We start from the raw sequence: 15,295 nt of genomic DNA on the forward strand, positions 1-15,295 counted from the left end.
CGGTTGTTTTGAGCTTAGCAGCGAATGACTAATGCTGCGTTCACACTGGACGTAGCTGGCGCGACAGAAGCAGCGAGTTTACATGCAAAGTCAATGGTTGACGCGCGTCAAAGCGCAGCAAAATATGGCAAAAGGTCCCGCGGCGCGTTTTGAGCACCAGGCGCAGCACGTCTGAGCAGCTGAAGCAGCGGGTCTTGACGCCTAAATTAACTTAAAATGCAGAAATCTGCCGGCAGAATATGCAGTTTGGATTATTTAGATGAAAAACACCTACCAGCTGCCGCGGTGAACCGCTGCTGATGAAGGGATCCATACTGTCGGCGCCCCGCTGGTATGTGGGGGTCTAAGCGGCTCCGACAGAAAAAATATTGAAGGCAGGATAATAATCTGAATGAACTGACTGCACTGATTACGTTTTCAGGTGTATTTCCTCACTTAAACACATATTAAAACTACTTTATTCCCACTGATCACAGCAAATATAGCTGCAAGGCAGAGAAAGGATAGTGAAGCTCCGCCCAACGCGCCTCAGACACACTTTTGCACCGCGCAGCCAGAGCAGCAAAGCTGCTTCAGCCACGCGTCAGAACTAACTGGTACAAGCAGCAAAAAGGAAGCAGCAGACGCGATTTTGCTGCTTTTGCTGCGTGAACGTAGCATAACTGCACAAAGATTGCCACTGTGCTAGCAACGAGAATGCTTTTAACTGGGGGCGTGTAGCAGTTCTCGCCGTAAAGCAAGACTGACTCTCACGAGACTTCTGAGCCTGTGGGTGCGGGTCGGTGCTCCTGCAGTTGCAAGTGCAGTATTTCCCCCACAGACCACCAGGGCGGCCGAGAATACCTTTGTTCAACCTGAAATGACTCATTTAGTCATCCATAACGTTATGGAAGACATTAATTAACTGAAAAATGTTGCATAGTGTCCCTTTAAATCGAAAGCCAAGAGTAACAATTACATTTTTTTTTTAATTAAAAGTAGAATTAAAAAGTAGAAGTCAGAAGTAGGAAGAAAAATAAGTAATGGAGTAAAGTATAGATACCTAAAAAGTGTACTTAAGTACAGTAACAAAGTATTTGTACTTCATTACTTGAGACCTCATCAATAGAGGTGGGCAAATCGATCCTAAGATCGATACTATCGATACCAACGCTGGTCTTGATATTGAACAATAATCGTTTAACAAGATCGATACTTTATTTTCTCTTGCATGCACTAACTGCTGCAGATTCACCATTCTCCACATCTGTATAATTACAGCGCATCGCTGCTCCCCCCCTCCACTCTCGTCACCGGCCCAGCACATAGGCTCAGCCTGGCCCCGCCCCTCTCAGCTCTCTCTGCCCTCCATACAAAAACTGCTCAAACGCCGGAGAGAGAGAGACCATCACAACCGAAAATAACATAAATGAAAACAACGGAAAGCTGTATGGTTTGTAAGAAGCCATGAAAAACCATGAGCAAGAAAACGCCGAGCTACGGAAACGGAGAGAAGAGACGAAACTTCACTCATTGGCCTGAGAGACCCTTGACCCTCAGACAGAGATGATTGACAGAGGTGTTTCAGACCCTGAGAGAATACCCAGGTAGATAAGAGTGATCACCTTCAGAAGCACTTCATATTAGTGACCAGCTCTCTCCACTTAAAAAAAAATACACAGGCATAACCCTGTACCTGCTTGCAAGAGGGAACTCCTACTAAACGCGTGCAAGAGCCCGTTTCTCCTCGTGCACGCCCTGTTTAAAAGTTGCTGTATGCATCACTCATACAAGCTTACTTTCCAAAAGAAGATTTGCAATTTTTCCAATATGTCAGACTCATCACCGGTATTATTGCTGTTTATTTTGATGATCCACCCGGAAAAAGACTCTATACTCCACTATACCTTCAACTTTAACAGTAGATATTATATGTCATATGATACTTGAAAGAATCCAGTAAATTTACTCCATTAAAACATGTTGTCTAAGTGTGCTAACATTAGCTATCCTTTATTTATCCCACGATGTGAAACTTTATAGATTTAAAGCTACAGGCAAGTGCATGCAATACAAACAAAATCACGTAAGGACTGAACGATAAAATAAAAGAGGCGGATTATTAACAATATTAGCATTACATTATTAATACTATTATTATTTATTGTAATAATAAATAAAAATCACTGAAACACTGAAAGATCGACAGTTCCATGACACATCAAGCTTAAATGTAGTGATGGTAGTGATGTTAGGAGATGAGATGATCCGAGGCTTCAAGGCGTGTGTCGAGTACTAGAGGGGGAGATTCCGTGAGGCGTGTATCGAGGCTTGCTTCATTTGGGGGAGGAGCCAAAATAGATGATGTCCGAAACCTCGCAACCCGCCATACCACATGACCGCTTCGGGAAGTGGTTCAGCCCGCCCTGAGCTTCAGCAGGCATTTAAACAGCCTCAGTATTCAGTCAAGATGTGGCAGTTTGTAGGAGAGAATAGATTGGTGTTTTTTCCAACCAATCTAGTTGGTTAAAACTAGTTTGGTTGGATTAAACAACGTAATTATCAAAATCTGAGCAAGCCACTGATGAATATATAAATTTATAGTATAAATATGTAAATGTCTTAATAAGATAAGAAGTAAGAGATGGACTTCCAATCCGTGGGTTGGTTCAAGACCCACCTCAGACTTTTAAAAGTTTTGATAAAACACATCTAGTATTTTGACTAATGTGACTAATTTGCATTTGTTGCCCTAGTATACATATAGATTTGTAAAAACACAAAGAAATAGATTGGTGTGTTTACCAAAAGATTGGTTGAACACAGAACTTCCAACCCAATTAAAACCACAAACTGTGGAAAAAACTATTATGTTTAAATAAAAATGACCAACACCTTTCATTTTCTCATCATTGCCCTACTTGTACAAACATTTTCTCACTGTTATTTCACTAAAATGGCAGTAGGTGGTGACATGTTCACATGGGGCTTCATGAAATGTGGGGATCGTTGAAGCAATTTGGCCAAACGGTTCAATGCCTGGTATTTACTTGGTATGGCATTGATTGAACATTTCCAGTATCGCCCTCCTCTACTCTACAACACACACATCATCTAGCTTAAAGAGACACAGAACTGGCTGTCAGAGGCTCCAGTTACGCTTTTTGGTGGGACAGATAATGGGACTTACTTGGGTATTCTGAGGTTTGAGTGCTAATATTAATATATGTAAAGGTCTGTGTTAACATGGATCAGAGGCCTCGCTTATATTCCTACTCTACTCATCCTTACATGAAAACCAACAAAGCAAAGCGTACTGCTACTTATATATAAACCAAACAAGGAAGTATGACACATAAAGGATGGTCCGATTCTTATGCTTATTTGAGGTACGTTGATTCTTAATGGTATGAGTCGATCACCTATTAAATATATTGAAATATATTAAATATATAAGAGCATCTGTTGTTGCATTGTCCCTATACGTTAAAAGCGAAAGTTGTTCTCCCTTTGGGTCAACGATACATTTTGAATATTCTATTAACCCAATGATTGTCTATAAAACATTTATTAAACATTATTGTGACAGCTTAAAACGCTGCCGTGATTTAAAGCTTTCGTTGTGAATCCAGTCATCCTACTATAGGCTTTTATTTGATCAATATCTGTCTGAAATGTAACATTTTAATCGACAACCCTACAGCAATTTAATGCTAATCGTTACTTAAAATATGTAAAATGGAAAGGTAATAAAATTACCAATAATAGGAAGTTGTCCTCGATGGGTTAAATCACTGTTATCATTGCCTAATATCTCCATCTCATTGGCTTGGCTAGCTCTGCCTATGCTAACCGGCTAGCTGATAACAATTAGCGTTAGCCAAGCTGCCACAAAGCCCTGCCTCGGTTTACTCACCGTGGCGGTGACTTTATACACAGTGTAGCCTTTCTGGTGCCTCGTGGGATCTGTTACTGTATAAAACCGAGCGAGTTCTCCTCTGTCCCGCTGGGATATCATTCTGATAGTGACAACATTGCCAAATCTATCAGCCGGCTAGCTGAACACTACACATTCATTGGGGGAGAAGTCCAGGTTATAGCGCCTCCCCGAGGAGAGGCTGTGGTACTACGTGTACGGAGAGAATCTGAGGGGGGCACACGGGGCCACAAGCAAAGTCGTTCATTCTTCATCAACAGAGGATTGATGCGCATAACACATCTATGCTATCTCCCATAGATATCCATAATAAAGGCTAGATGTCTCGTCCGCGCTGCTGGCCAATGGGGGTCGACGTCCGCACGTGGCGGCCATCTTGCCACAGGCAGCTCGCTCATTCGTAACATTGTGTTTTAAAGGCGCATGTACTGAAATAACCATAACTTCCTCAATTGTCTAACGATTCTCAAACTGTTTGGTTTGTTAAACAAACGTCAGACATGTAGTTATGATACTGCACACCTATGAATAATTATAACCATGGAATTTCATATGAAAAGAACATTGAATAGAACATACAGGTGCAATAAATATACACATGCACAAGGTATTTATGTTAAATCAATATATGCTATTAAAACTCAGTGTACTGAATGGCAACATGATATATAGATATATCTATAGATATCTATATATATATATATAAATATGAGTATATATATATATGTAAATATGTGTATATATTTATATATATATATATATATATATATATATATATATATATATATATATATATATATATATATATATATATATATATATATAAATATGTATATATATATATAAATATGTATATATACATATTTATATATATATATATATATATATATATATATATATATATATATATATATATATATATATATATATATATATATATATATATATATATATATATATATATATATATACATGTATATATATATATATTAATATGTATATACATATATATATATATATATTAATATGTATATATATATATATATATATATATATATATATATATATATATTTATATATATATATATATATATATATATATATATATATGTATATGTATATATATATATATATATACACACATATATACATATAGATATAAATAAACACTTTTATTTGGGTGTGATTAATTATTTCACAGTCCCAATTTATTTATATTTACATACATACTTTTATAATATGAATATTATTGTTATAATAAAATATGAAATACTAACAAAAAAGGCTTATTGTGTGGCAACCTCTTGGTGTAGAAGCATAATCCAGGTTTCAAATTAAAGGTAACACTTTGAAGTTTCATGTAGACTATTCGGATTATATATTAGGGGTAATTACACAAAAGTTCCTATTTTTAAACCATTATAAAAGTGACATTTATTTGCTATTAAAATTGGTACAATAGTCCCCTTCACAAGTATATATAGATGTAGCATGTTGAAATCCCCACCTACACTACTGTGATGGTATACACATGGAAGACAGAGATTTAAAAAATCACCCAAAAAACATAGCTTGGCTAATGCCCTTTGAAAAGGAAGGTTTTATTGAGCTTCTGTGTAATGTACAAAAGAGCGTTGTCCACAAGGCCATCAAAGCGGACAGGAAGGTAGCTGTGGTCATGTACTAGCGCAGGAATGTCAGCAAACGGGGATGGAAGATCTTCTGCTCCTGCTTACACATTATATAACCTGCAGAAACAAAAACAAAAGTGACCAACAACAATTCACGGTGTATAAGATTGGTATATCAATATGTGATTAAATTTCAATGATACACATGCCCTTTGAAGATGAGCTGGAAAGTTGAAAATGTTTGGCACAACACCATCTTTAAGTTGTCCAAATGAAACTAATAAAAACTTATAAAAGCTTTGAGTCAACAACAGTCTTGTAATACTATTATGTCTTGTAATACTATTATGTAATACTATTATACTATTATAGCAAAAGTCTGGCATCTTCCTTTTAATAAACCCAGCAAATTCCTGTAACATAATGTAAGATGTGTTGACAGACCAAATCGATTGGAAATCATGTGCAATTCTGCCTCTTCCACTGATGTAAAGTTGCTGGTTAACGTTAGCAGCTAGCTAAACTGTAACGTTAGCTGCTAACTTACTAACGTTAGGTCTCACTTCGTAGCTTCTTGTTATTAGCCAGCTAACGTTAGGCTAATAATGAAAATACAACAACACTCAGATTATTGTTATTAGCCAACTAATAACTACAACCACATCCACAAAGATTGTAATTTACACCAAAGATTAATTGTCATACAATCGTTATTGGTGTCAGTAAAACCTATATAATTGACTAATAATCTCAGCCTTGATAACTTGCGCAAGTAGCCGTGATGCACAACTATGCTGCGTGATTAAGTCATTTTTCGACAAGAAAATCTGCAATTTCGACATGTTCAAGCATCTAGAATTATAGCCACGCTCATAATGTTTGTTAGAAACCAAACTGTTTGTAAATCCGTCAAGAATTCAGTGAGGTAAGAGTATTTGTGTTCGTGCTGATCACTCACCTTACATTAGGTACCACAGAGCACAACAGAAAGCCTGCCTGAGGTAAGATGGCCGCCGGTGATGACGTTTGAGACTCCGCCGTAAGACATCTAGCCTTTATTATGGATATCTATGCTATCTCCTATTAATACGACTGTAGGAAAAAAATCTGTTTATTTAGTTATTCCAGAAATAATAAGTCAGTAAGAACTTTATTTCAAATGAATACAATGTCTTTGCCTCCTGCTGTTTCAAATTGGAACTCATTTGTTGATGATGTGCAATGGAAAAAGGTTTGGCTGATTCCTAATAGATTTCTGATAAAGAATAAGGTTAAAGAAATCTCCTTTAAACTTATCCATAGAATTTACCCAGCTAAAGTCTATATACAAAATATATTCAAACTGAACATTGATATACTATGCAGCTTCTGTAAGAACTCCCCTGAAACAGTGCTCCATTTTGGAGCAGCCAATTTGTTCATGTGTTCTGGCAAAAAAATATACAGTCTGATCCAGGATAAAATTGATAATAGTTGTCTTCTGTTCTGGAGAGATGTGTTGTTTGGAATTGTAGCAAAGGATCCCCATAGTAATTCTACTGTGTACCTAATAAATCTGCTTCTTATTATGGACAAATTTTATATCCATAAATGCCGATTTAGAGGTAAAACGCCATGCTTTATTGCATTCTTTTGCGAAAACATCCACCCCACCCAACATTCTTCAAAGCAAAAAGCGTTTTAAACATTGTCTGTATGTGATATGTTCAACTTACTGTCTTAGATTGCAACCCCGTAGTTCATTATTTCTTTTATCTGTCTTTTCGTTCCTAATTGTTGCTTGTCTTGTATTGCACTGTTACTCAGATCAATCCAAGTGTACTTCTCTACATATTTTAGCTCGTTGATCCCATATATTAAAGACAATGTGTAATTGTATGTATATTCACTAGTGCAACTAGTGCAAGTGCAATAAACATTTCTTTAAAAAAAAAAGTTGTTCATTCTTCTTCTTCTTGTTGGATATACTGGCGGTTGGCAAAAAACATTTAGTAGCATTACCGCCACTTACTGGTATGGAGTGTGGTTCGTGATGGACTATCTACTAATAAACATATACGGTATATAAATTCTAAGGAAAAAAAATAATATATATATATATATATATATATATATATATATATATATATATATATATATATATATATATATATATATAAGAGTGTATATACACACACACACACGCAAACACACAAATATACATACTTATACATAACTTTGTATTCTATCCATCTATATCATACACACATTTATCCTCTCTATAATCAAATTCTATGAAATAATTTAGTTTTCTTTTAAAAAACGAATAACTATTTATATATGTTTACTCCCCAAATTCTTCCTCAAAATATCTGATCAATTAATCTTTTTCTTTAATACATTTAAACTCTCTCCTCATATATATACTCGAGCTTTAATATTTATGACATTCAAGTCTTCCATTTGTTCATTTTCCTACTATCTTCTTAATTTTATAAAACTGTCTTCCTTTTTTTTCATCCCACCTTTTTTGCCATTTTCCATCAGTTTTTCTTTAATAATACTCTTTCCCTCTGATTTACTTGTTTTGAATACATTCATTGAATGTAATGTTTTATTTTTATTCGTATTAAGTGTTACAAAAACATGACCATACAACAAAAAAAAAAGTTAACTCACTAACTAAATGTGTTGCATACCGTTTAATTCTACACCTATTCATGTACAGGGTTTTACCATTTAAATTCCATAATTTAGTCCAGAAAAAAAATTTTCTTGGATACTTAAAGACTATCTTTATCTTGATTATGGATTTATGGATCTGTCTACAAACACCCAAACTACATCAGAGCAACCAATAGGAGTGAGAGGATTATCCCTCCAGCCTTCAGCATCCAAGAAGAGCAGGGTCTGCTTGCAGTATTTGTACTTTTGCAAACAGCAGCAGGCGTCTCCATTACCTCCCTGACCATGCCATCTCTGTAGACTGAGTAATTGCTCTGTAAACAAAAGAAGTGTTTTAATGTAAGTAATACCTTAGTTAGTAACTGTGCAAGAGGTAATTACAAATATTTTTTTTCATGAGTGTGAGTTTTTGACATAATTAGGGAAACTAATAAATACAATATAACATAAAAATGTGGATTTAACAATAAGAGAGCCAGTAAAAAACAATGAATAAAGCTGAATCTGCAAAGATCACTACTATTACACACAGACTGAGCCTATTAATTTTGACTTATTATGACTAAACCTAACAAGAGAAATAAATTATCATGTTCAAACACTGTTGACTTACTCTGGCATCAGAAATGTACTGAATTTGTGGCAGGTTATTCATCAAGCTCTGATACTCATCTGGTCTGTAAGAAGTAATTGAAGATGATTAAAAAAAGACACCAGCTTTGCAGAAAAGGTTTACATTGTTGCGAGACAAACTCAGCAAAGATGCCAAGTATTTGAATGATCTTACTGAGCCGTTGTGGTGGATAGCAGTAGTGTGTTCGGGCGGCTGGTGCATGAGGTAATATCTACTGCAGGGTAGTAGAAGAGGAAAGCCAGACACATCTCATCAGTGGTGGATAAACCCATCTGAAAGGTAGACAATAAAAAATATAAACCTCTTTATTTATCAAATACATTGATCATCATAAAAAAACTGTTAAAGACATTTTAAATGCAGGTTCTTTCATGTGCTATTGTGGATCTCAACAAATTCGGATACTCTTAGAAAAGGTTGTGAGTGAAAAAAACTTTTACATCAGTTTTCTCAAAAAATCAAAATGTTACATGAGAATAATTACAAAATGATTTTAGGTTTATTACGACCGCCTACTCAAAAGGATGTCCACGTGCTTTTCAGGACATCCACTCCATACTTGATTAGGTTTTTTTTGCATGAATCACTGCTTCAGTGCACCGTGTCAAAACAAAAAAATATTCTACATATATATTCTGTTTTACTAACATTAAACTGTGCTTATTAATTTGTCTAAAAATCACATGTTCTATGATGGTCTTAAATAAACAGGTCCTGTTTCCCTTTTTAATTATTTGCATGGTAAACCTAAAAAAACACTCCATCCGAGGTACCAGACTTTACCAAATTTTGTGCATGTGTATCGATTTGAGAAGGCCCATGGTTTGTTTTGTTTTTCGGCATTTCTATCTTGGCCTTTTCTTTGTTTGAAGGCATGGTGGAGAATGTTCTTTTTCCGGGTGGATCATCAAAATAAGTGGTCCTCCTAATTGTTAATCATTCTGGTGATTGTTTACGTAAGGTCGTCCTACGTCCTCGTCACCATTTTCACTCACCGGTGGTGAGTCTGACATAGTGGAAAAGTTCTAAATCTTTTTTTGGAAGTTAAGCTTGTATGAGCGATGCAAACAGCATCTTTTAAAAACAGCTTGCATGAGGAGAAATGGGCTTTGCACGCTATTGAATACATTTAATAGGCGTCCCTTCTTGAGAGCGGACACAGGGCTGTGCATGTGCATTTTTATTTTTATTTTTTAAAGGGGAGAGGAAGGATCTTTTCTAAAATTCTCGAAAGTCCTCCACTCTTCCTTCTTGATGATTAGAGCCTGATAGGACTATTGTATATAACCTGAATAATTTTCTGGTCTGAGTAAAGTTAAATTCTGTTAAACCTGCCATCATCTTTTTTGTCCTTTAATATGTATGTTGCAAAGTGTTAATAAATATCTGACTATGCCAAATGATCGCTTCTCAAGAAAGAACTGGGGAAAAAAAGCTTGAAGGTGTAGAAAAATACTTTTCTTTAAATCTCCTTTGACTGAATGCTTCATGTAAAAAAAAAAAGAATTAGAACTGGTTTATTTGTAAGGTTTCTGTGATACAACCAGCTGGGATCTGAGACACCTAAAGTTGTGCAGCTAATGCAATATTCTAATAATCTAGAGCCTGAATGTCAAAAAAATTTATAAAGCTTTATATATTTTAACAGTAACTGTAGATGAACATGAAATATATTGCTGCCATGTTGATGTTGGTTTTGGTTCATGATTATCTTTAAAACCAACAAGAATTCCCAATTAAAATTTTTATCTATTAGTTTTTTCTGCAATAATCTCTTATTTCAACAAACCTGACTCACCAGCAGAGTTGGCAAAAGTATTAATGTTTATTACTCAGGTGGAAGTATAAATCCTACTGTCGTAGAAGTTACAGTATAAACTTGAGCTTTTTTACTCAAGTTAAAGTATAAAAGTTCAACTTTTAAAACTACTTAAAGTAAAAGTATTGATGTAAAAATGTGAAGGAGAGCTGCCTTAAACCTTCTATTGGTTAGTGTTATTTTGGTAATGGCGTCAAATGTAATTTTGCATCATCCTGAAAATGTTATTTTGGGATGTGGCAAACAACACATTGGTTCAGAACTGAGTGCAACCACAGAGAAATAAATGTTCTTGATGAAGCAAATTATTTTGATGGTTTTTATTATTTTTTTAAACACCAACTGGCAATCACGAAAATGAGCTTAAATGAAACAAAAGTAACAAATTTATTTTTAAATGTAAAGAGTAAAAATTAGAGATAACTGCTAAAAAAAATTGTAAGGAGTAGAAATAAAAAGTTGTCTAAAAAATAATTACTCCTGTAAAGTATAGAAAGCCAAAATTTTTACTTAGGTAAGTTGACAAAGTATTTGTACTTTGTTACTTGACACCTCTGCTCACCAGTGTGTCTTTAGTGCGATCCTCTGTATTGTAGGTGCACTCCACAATTATCTCATCCCCCTGAAATAAAAGAAACAGGTCATTTAGTTTCATGAGAGTCAACCCTGCTTTCATCTCAGATTAAAAATTTTCTTGGATAGAAGAAGTGTGCAAAGCTTACCGGTTTGACTGTCTTGATGCTTCCTAAATTAACAATTTCTTGCATTTCAAAGTCGTAGTTTTCATTCACTCCCAAGAAATCTATTTGCTTTCCATTTCTACAGAGATCAATCATAGATATATATAAAGTTATGCATTCAAATTATGTCAACTATGATTTAGAGGTCAAAATGATTTTCTTTGGAATGATGCTAGGCTAAGGGAGTGGGTGGCTCATTATGTATTTCTCACCTGAAGTGGCCCACTCTGACTTTCCTACCAGCCAAGTGAGTGTGCAAGAGCACAGAAAACACTTGAAGGTCAGGAATGGGATTCACAAGCTGTGGGTGAAAATTGTTTGCATGAATACAAAGTGCCTTGCAAAGGTAGTCACATATATATATTATGTGCCAAAAGTCAAAGTAAAACAGTGGAAGGTCAACAATACTTATGTTCAATTCAGTTTCTTTATATAACGTCAATTCATAGCTATGTCATCTTAAGGGGCTTTACAGAGATAATTCAATCAGATCATACAGTCAGATTGGTTAAAAATGTTTATCAAAGGAAGACTACCTGGCCTCTAGAGCAGCCCCTCACACCGAGCATGCATGCAGTGACAGTGGAGAGGAAAACCTCCCTATCCACAGGAAGAAACCTCCAGCAGAACTAGGCTCAAGTAATTTCTGTCATGTTTGTGCATACAGTGTTTTCTACCTGTGAAAACAAAGAGGTGTTGCAGATGCCATAGGAGTGGAACTGGGTGGCTCTCGGAGGTATCCCGTACTGCATTTGGCCTACTGGAAGCACTCCTGTGGTTAGAACGCCCACATCATGTTGCCGAAGTTTGTCTGTATAATAAAGCCTCAGACCTGAGCTGTCTTTAATACCTATGTAACAAAAGAAAAGTAATTACTGTGCAGTTAAAATCATAAAGCAATGCTTCTACTCCAGGATTTGTTACCTTCCTTCTCTTGCGGGTTATTGTAATGGATTTCCAACCTGTAGAATCTGTCACTGCTTTCTCCTCCTATAAGAATACCTGTATTCTCAGGAAGCTCATATGCCTATAGATTCATAGATATTTTTATTGATAGTAGGTCATTTGAGAATTAGGAGAGTGAGATATTTGAACAGATTTTGAATGACTGATATACCATTTATTTTGTCTACTTACTCCTCCTCCGACTCCCCATGAAGCCACCACTCCAAAGCAGGCGTCTCCTATGTCACCCATGTAGCATTGTTTATCATATGGTTCGTTTACAAAAGAGGGGCAGTGGTACAGCAGCATATGATGAACGATGTCAAGATGTTCAATATCTGGCTCAACCTAAAAGCAAAGTTAAATGGATTCATGAAAATTTTTTGTTTTTATGATTTGTTTTAAATAACTGTATCACAACAACACCAACCTTCCCATAATATCATATTTTATGTTTGAAATTAGAAGGTAAAATCAGCTTCAATGTGGCCAGAATGTTACAATGACAAAAAGTATTTCACAGCCTTTGAACTTTTTCACGTTATCACTTAAAATAAAATTAAAATCAGTGGAATAAGATTTTATGGAATAGATGAAAAAAAAAAATATATATATATATATATATATCTACATATATATATATATATATATATATATATATATATATATATATATATATATATATATATATATATATATATATCTACATATATATATATATATATATATATATATATATATATATATATATATATATATATATATATATATATATATATATATATATATATATATATATATATATATATATATATATATATATATATATATATATATATATATATATATATACTACTATACTATAACATTACTTTGGCAAACCATAACAGTGATGGCATAATGCTTTGGGATGCACTGGGGTTAGTAGGTCCAACATGATAGAATATGAAAATGTCAAAAGGTATGATTCAAGGGACTGTGTCCATCAGAACCCTGATGATTGAACATAGAAAAGTTTTTACTTTAAAGAAAGAAACCTTACCAGATAAATATGATGCTTTTTTGGCAGGTCAGGGAGCTGCATTACTTTACAGTGATAGTACGTCCTTTTGGAAGGGACAGTGATCTACAAGTAATAAACATAGAAACACGAAACCAGATTTCAGTTGTACATGTACCATAGTTTGCTAAGGCTCTGGTACATACTGGATAAAACAAGAGTTGTGATTAAGAGAATATATGTAATTTTTCCTCACATTTTCCACCTTTAAGGTGAAATATTTAGCATCAGGTGGGTTGGACCTTGGCATGTAGTTGAGCAGATTTACTTCCTTGGTGCCTCTGCGGCTCCCATGGTATCCAATGTCATCAGTTGTACCGTAGGCGTAGATTAATTTAATAGGCTGAGGCTGTGGGGCAAGAAGGGTTTCAACAATTAAAAAACAGAACAACTTTTCAGAAACATTATAGGTGGAAGATGTGAGATTTGTTTTTCACATGTACAGTGTCGATATCATAGCCATTGTTTTGCTTCCATTGTTTTCATCTTGGAAAACACCCAGGAGTTGGGGCACTAAATGTACTGTAGGTAAGGTGATCCTAACAAATACAGTAGATTTTACATTGTTATATATGAGAAACTAGAACAGGAGGCTGTAGGCTGCCCCTTGGTCTAAAAAATATAAGCAGGCTCAATCCATTAAGAGCAAGATGTTAGATAAGAAAGTTTTCCTTACATATTGTTAATACAATGAAATGCAATAATCCAAATCCAATTAAAAGGTAATAGGAGTAAAAAAATGGTTTTGACAACAAACTATAACGCCAGCATTAAACTGTGAAAGCTTATTGAGTAACACAACTATAAAGAAATGTTGTTGAAACACCTGCCCCGTAATATACAGAAGGGATTAAAAGACTTACATATTAAACATATTAACCTCTTTAGACAAGACCCTTAAAAAATATAAAACAACCTCAGAAGAAATACATAAAATATTAAACATCCTCACAGAAAAAAAGTCTTTCCAATTTTTCTCTAATCTATTTTACATGTTATCATGCTGGTCCTTCTTTGTAATAGTATCTTCTTTGCACCTGCTTTCATCCTATATGTGTAAAATAAAATGCCTTACTGTGATGTGGAAGTCTTTTTCATCACATGTCTTTATGGACCTCTGAAAAGTCATTATTGTTTGTCCATCATTTTCAGTCATGGAGAGAAGGTTGTAGCTCTGCTCCTCATCCTTTAAAGGCATGGCATTCCCTTTAGCATAATAATCCTAATAGATTTGTGGGGAAGAAAAAGTAAAAGAACAATAAGTACTGGTTTATATTTTATAAAAACAATGATTAGATTTAAGGTATTGTCCTTACTGCAAAATAGCTACCAGCCGGTCCATATCCCCCCATTACAATGTCTGCTCTAACCATATTTCCCTGTGGACTCAGTCCAAAGCCCACCCAGCCTGTGCTGTTGACTGTCAGTTGGAATGTTATGTCTCCTTGAAGCTCATCGAATCCCCACTTCAGGCAGACCACGCGGTCGGCATCCAGGTACTCCATGAAAGGCAGGTTATGGTCTGTTGCCCATGCTCCTGTTGTCCAGGCCAGTAAGATAGAGAGGAAACCAAGCGGGAGAGGCATGATGTCTCTGGAAGGTTGGAATTCCTAAAACTGAGCACAATGTTTATGTGGCTGCCAAACGCCCTCCCACCTCTTGCAATGACACACCTGCACCGCTTGATGAGCTCATGTGATATGGGCAGAAAGCGCTTCGTCATTTTGAATTTGTTCTCTATAGAAAAATCAAAGAAACATGCCCCAACCTTTAGTTCTCAATTTTCTCTGACCTTTTATATTTGTTATAATGCTGTTCCATAGTTGTGGTCTTATATAGTTATCACCTGCTGTCACTTTCTATATGCCAGATAAAACACCTTATGG

The 15,295-nt window shown here is 35.2% G+C and overlaps 2 protein-coding genes across 3 annotated transcripts in view; both read right to left on the reverse strand.

Annotated features, from left to right (window-relative positions):
* Positions 1–4,092, reverse strand: part of rps6kc1 (ribosomal protein S6 kinase polypeptide 1) — a 38,621-nt gene extending 34,529 nt beyond the window's left edge. For both annotated transcript variants that reach the window (XR_005281004.1, XM_038287471.1), the window contains exon 1: positions 3,896–4,092. Coding sequence is in view for 1 of the 2 variants with exons in the window: in XM_038287471.1 (XP_038143399.1) it covers positions 3,896–3,997 (102 nt within the window). In the remaining variant the exon portion in view is untranslated. The remainder of the gene's footprint in view (positions 1–3,895) is intronic.
* Positions 4,093–8,107: 4,015 nt separating this feature from the next.
* On the reverse strand, positions 8,108–15,047 carry moxd1l (monooxygenase, DBH-like 1, like). Its single transcript, XM_038287472.1, has 13 exons — positions 14,726–15,047; positions 14,485–14,631; positions 13,606–13,758; positions 13,392–13,475; positions 12,542–12,697; positions 12,329–12,431; positions 12,082–12,254; positions 11,617–11,705; positions 11,387–11,483; positions 11,227–11,286; positions 8,999–9,117; positions 8,825–8,888; positions 8,108–8,525 (listed from the first exon to the last, which is right to left on the reverse strand). The coding sequence occupies exons 1-13, from the start codon at positions 14,993–14,995 to the stop codon at positions 8,367–8,369; spliced, it is 1,674 nt and encodes a 557-aa protein (XP_038143400.1). The 5' UTR covers positions 14,996–15,047; the 3' UTR covers positions 8,108–8,366.
* Positions 15,048–15,295: the final 248 nt, after the last annotated feature.

The sequence above is a fragment of the Cyprinodon tularosa genome, unplaced genomic scaffold (genome assembly GCF_016077235.1).
Source record: "Cyprinodon tularosa strain WSP-4 unplaced genomic scaffold, ASM1607723v1 ctg24, whole genome shotgun sequence".
NCBI classification, from domain to species: Eukaryota; Metazoa; Chordata; class Actinopteri; order Cyprinodontiformes; family Cyprinodontidae; genus Cyprinodon; species Cyprinodon tularosa.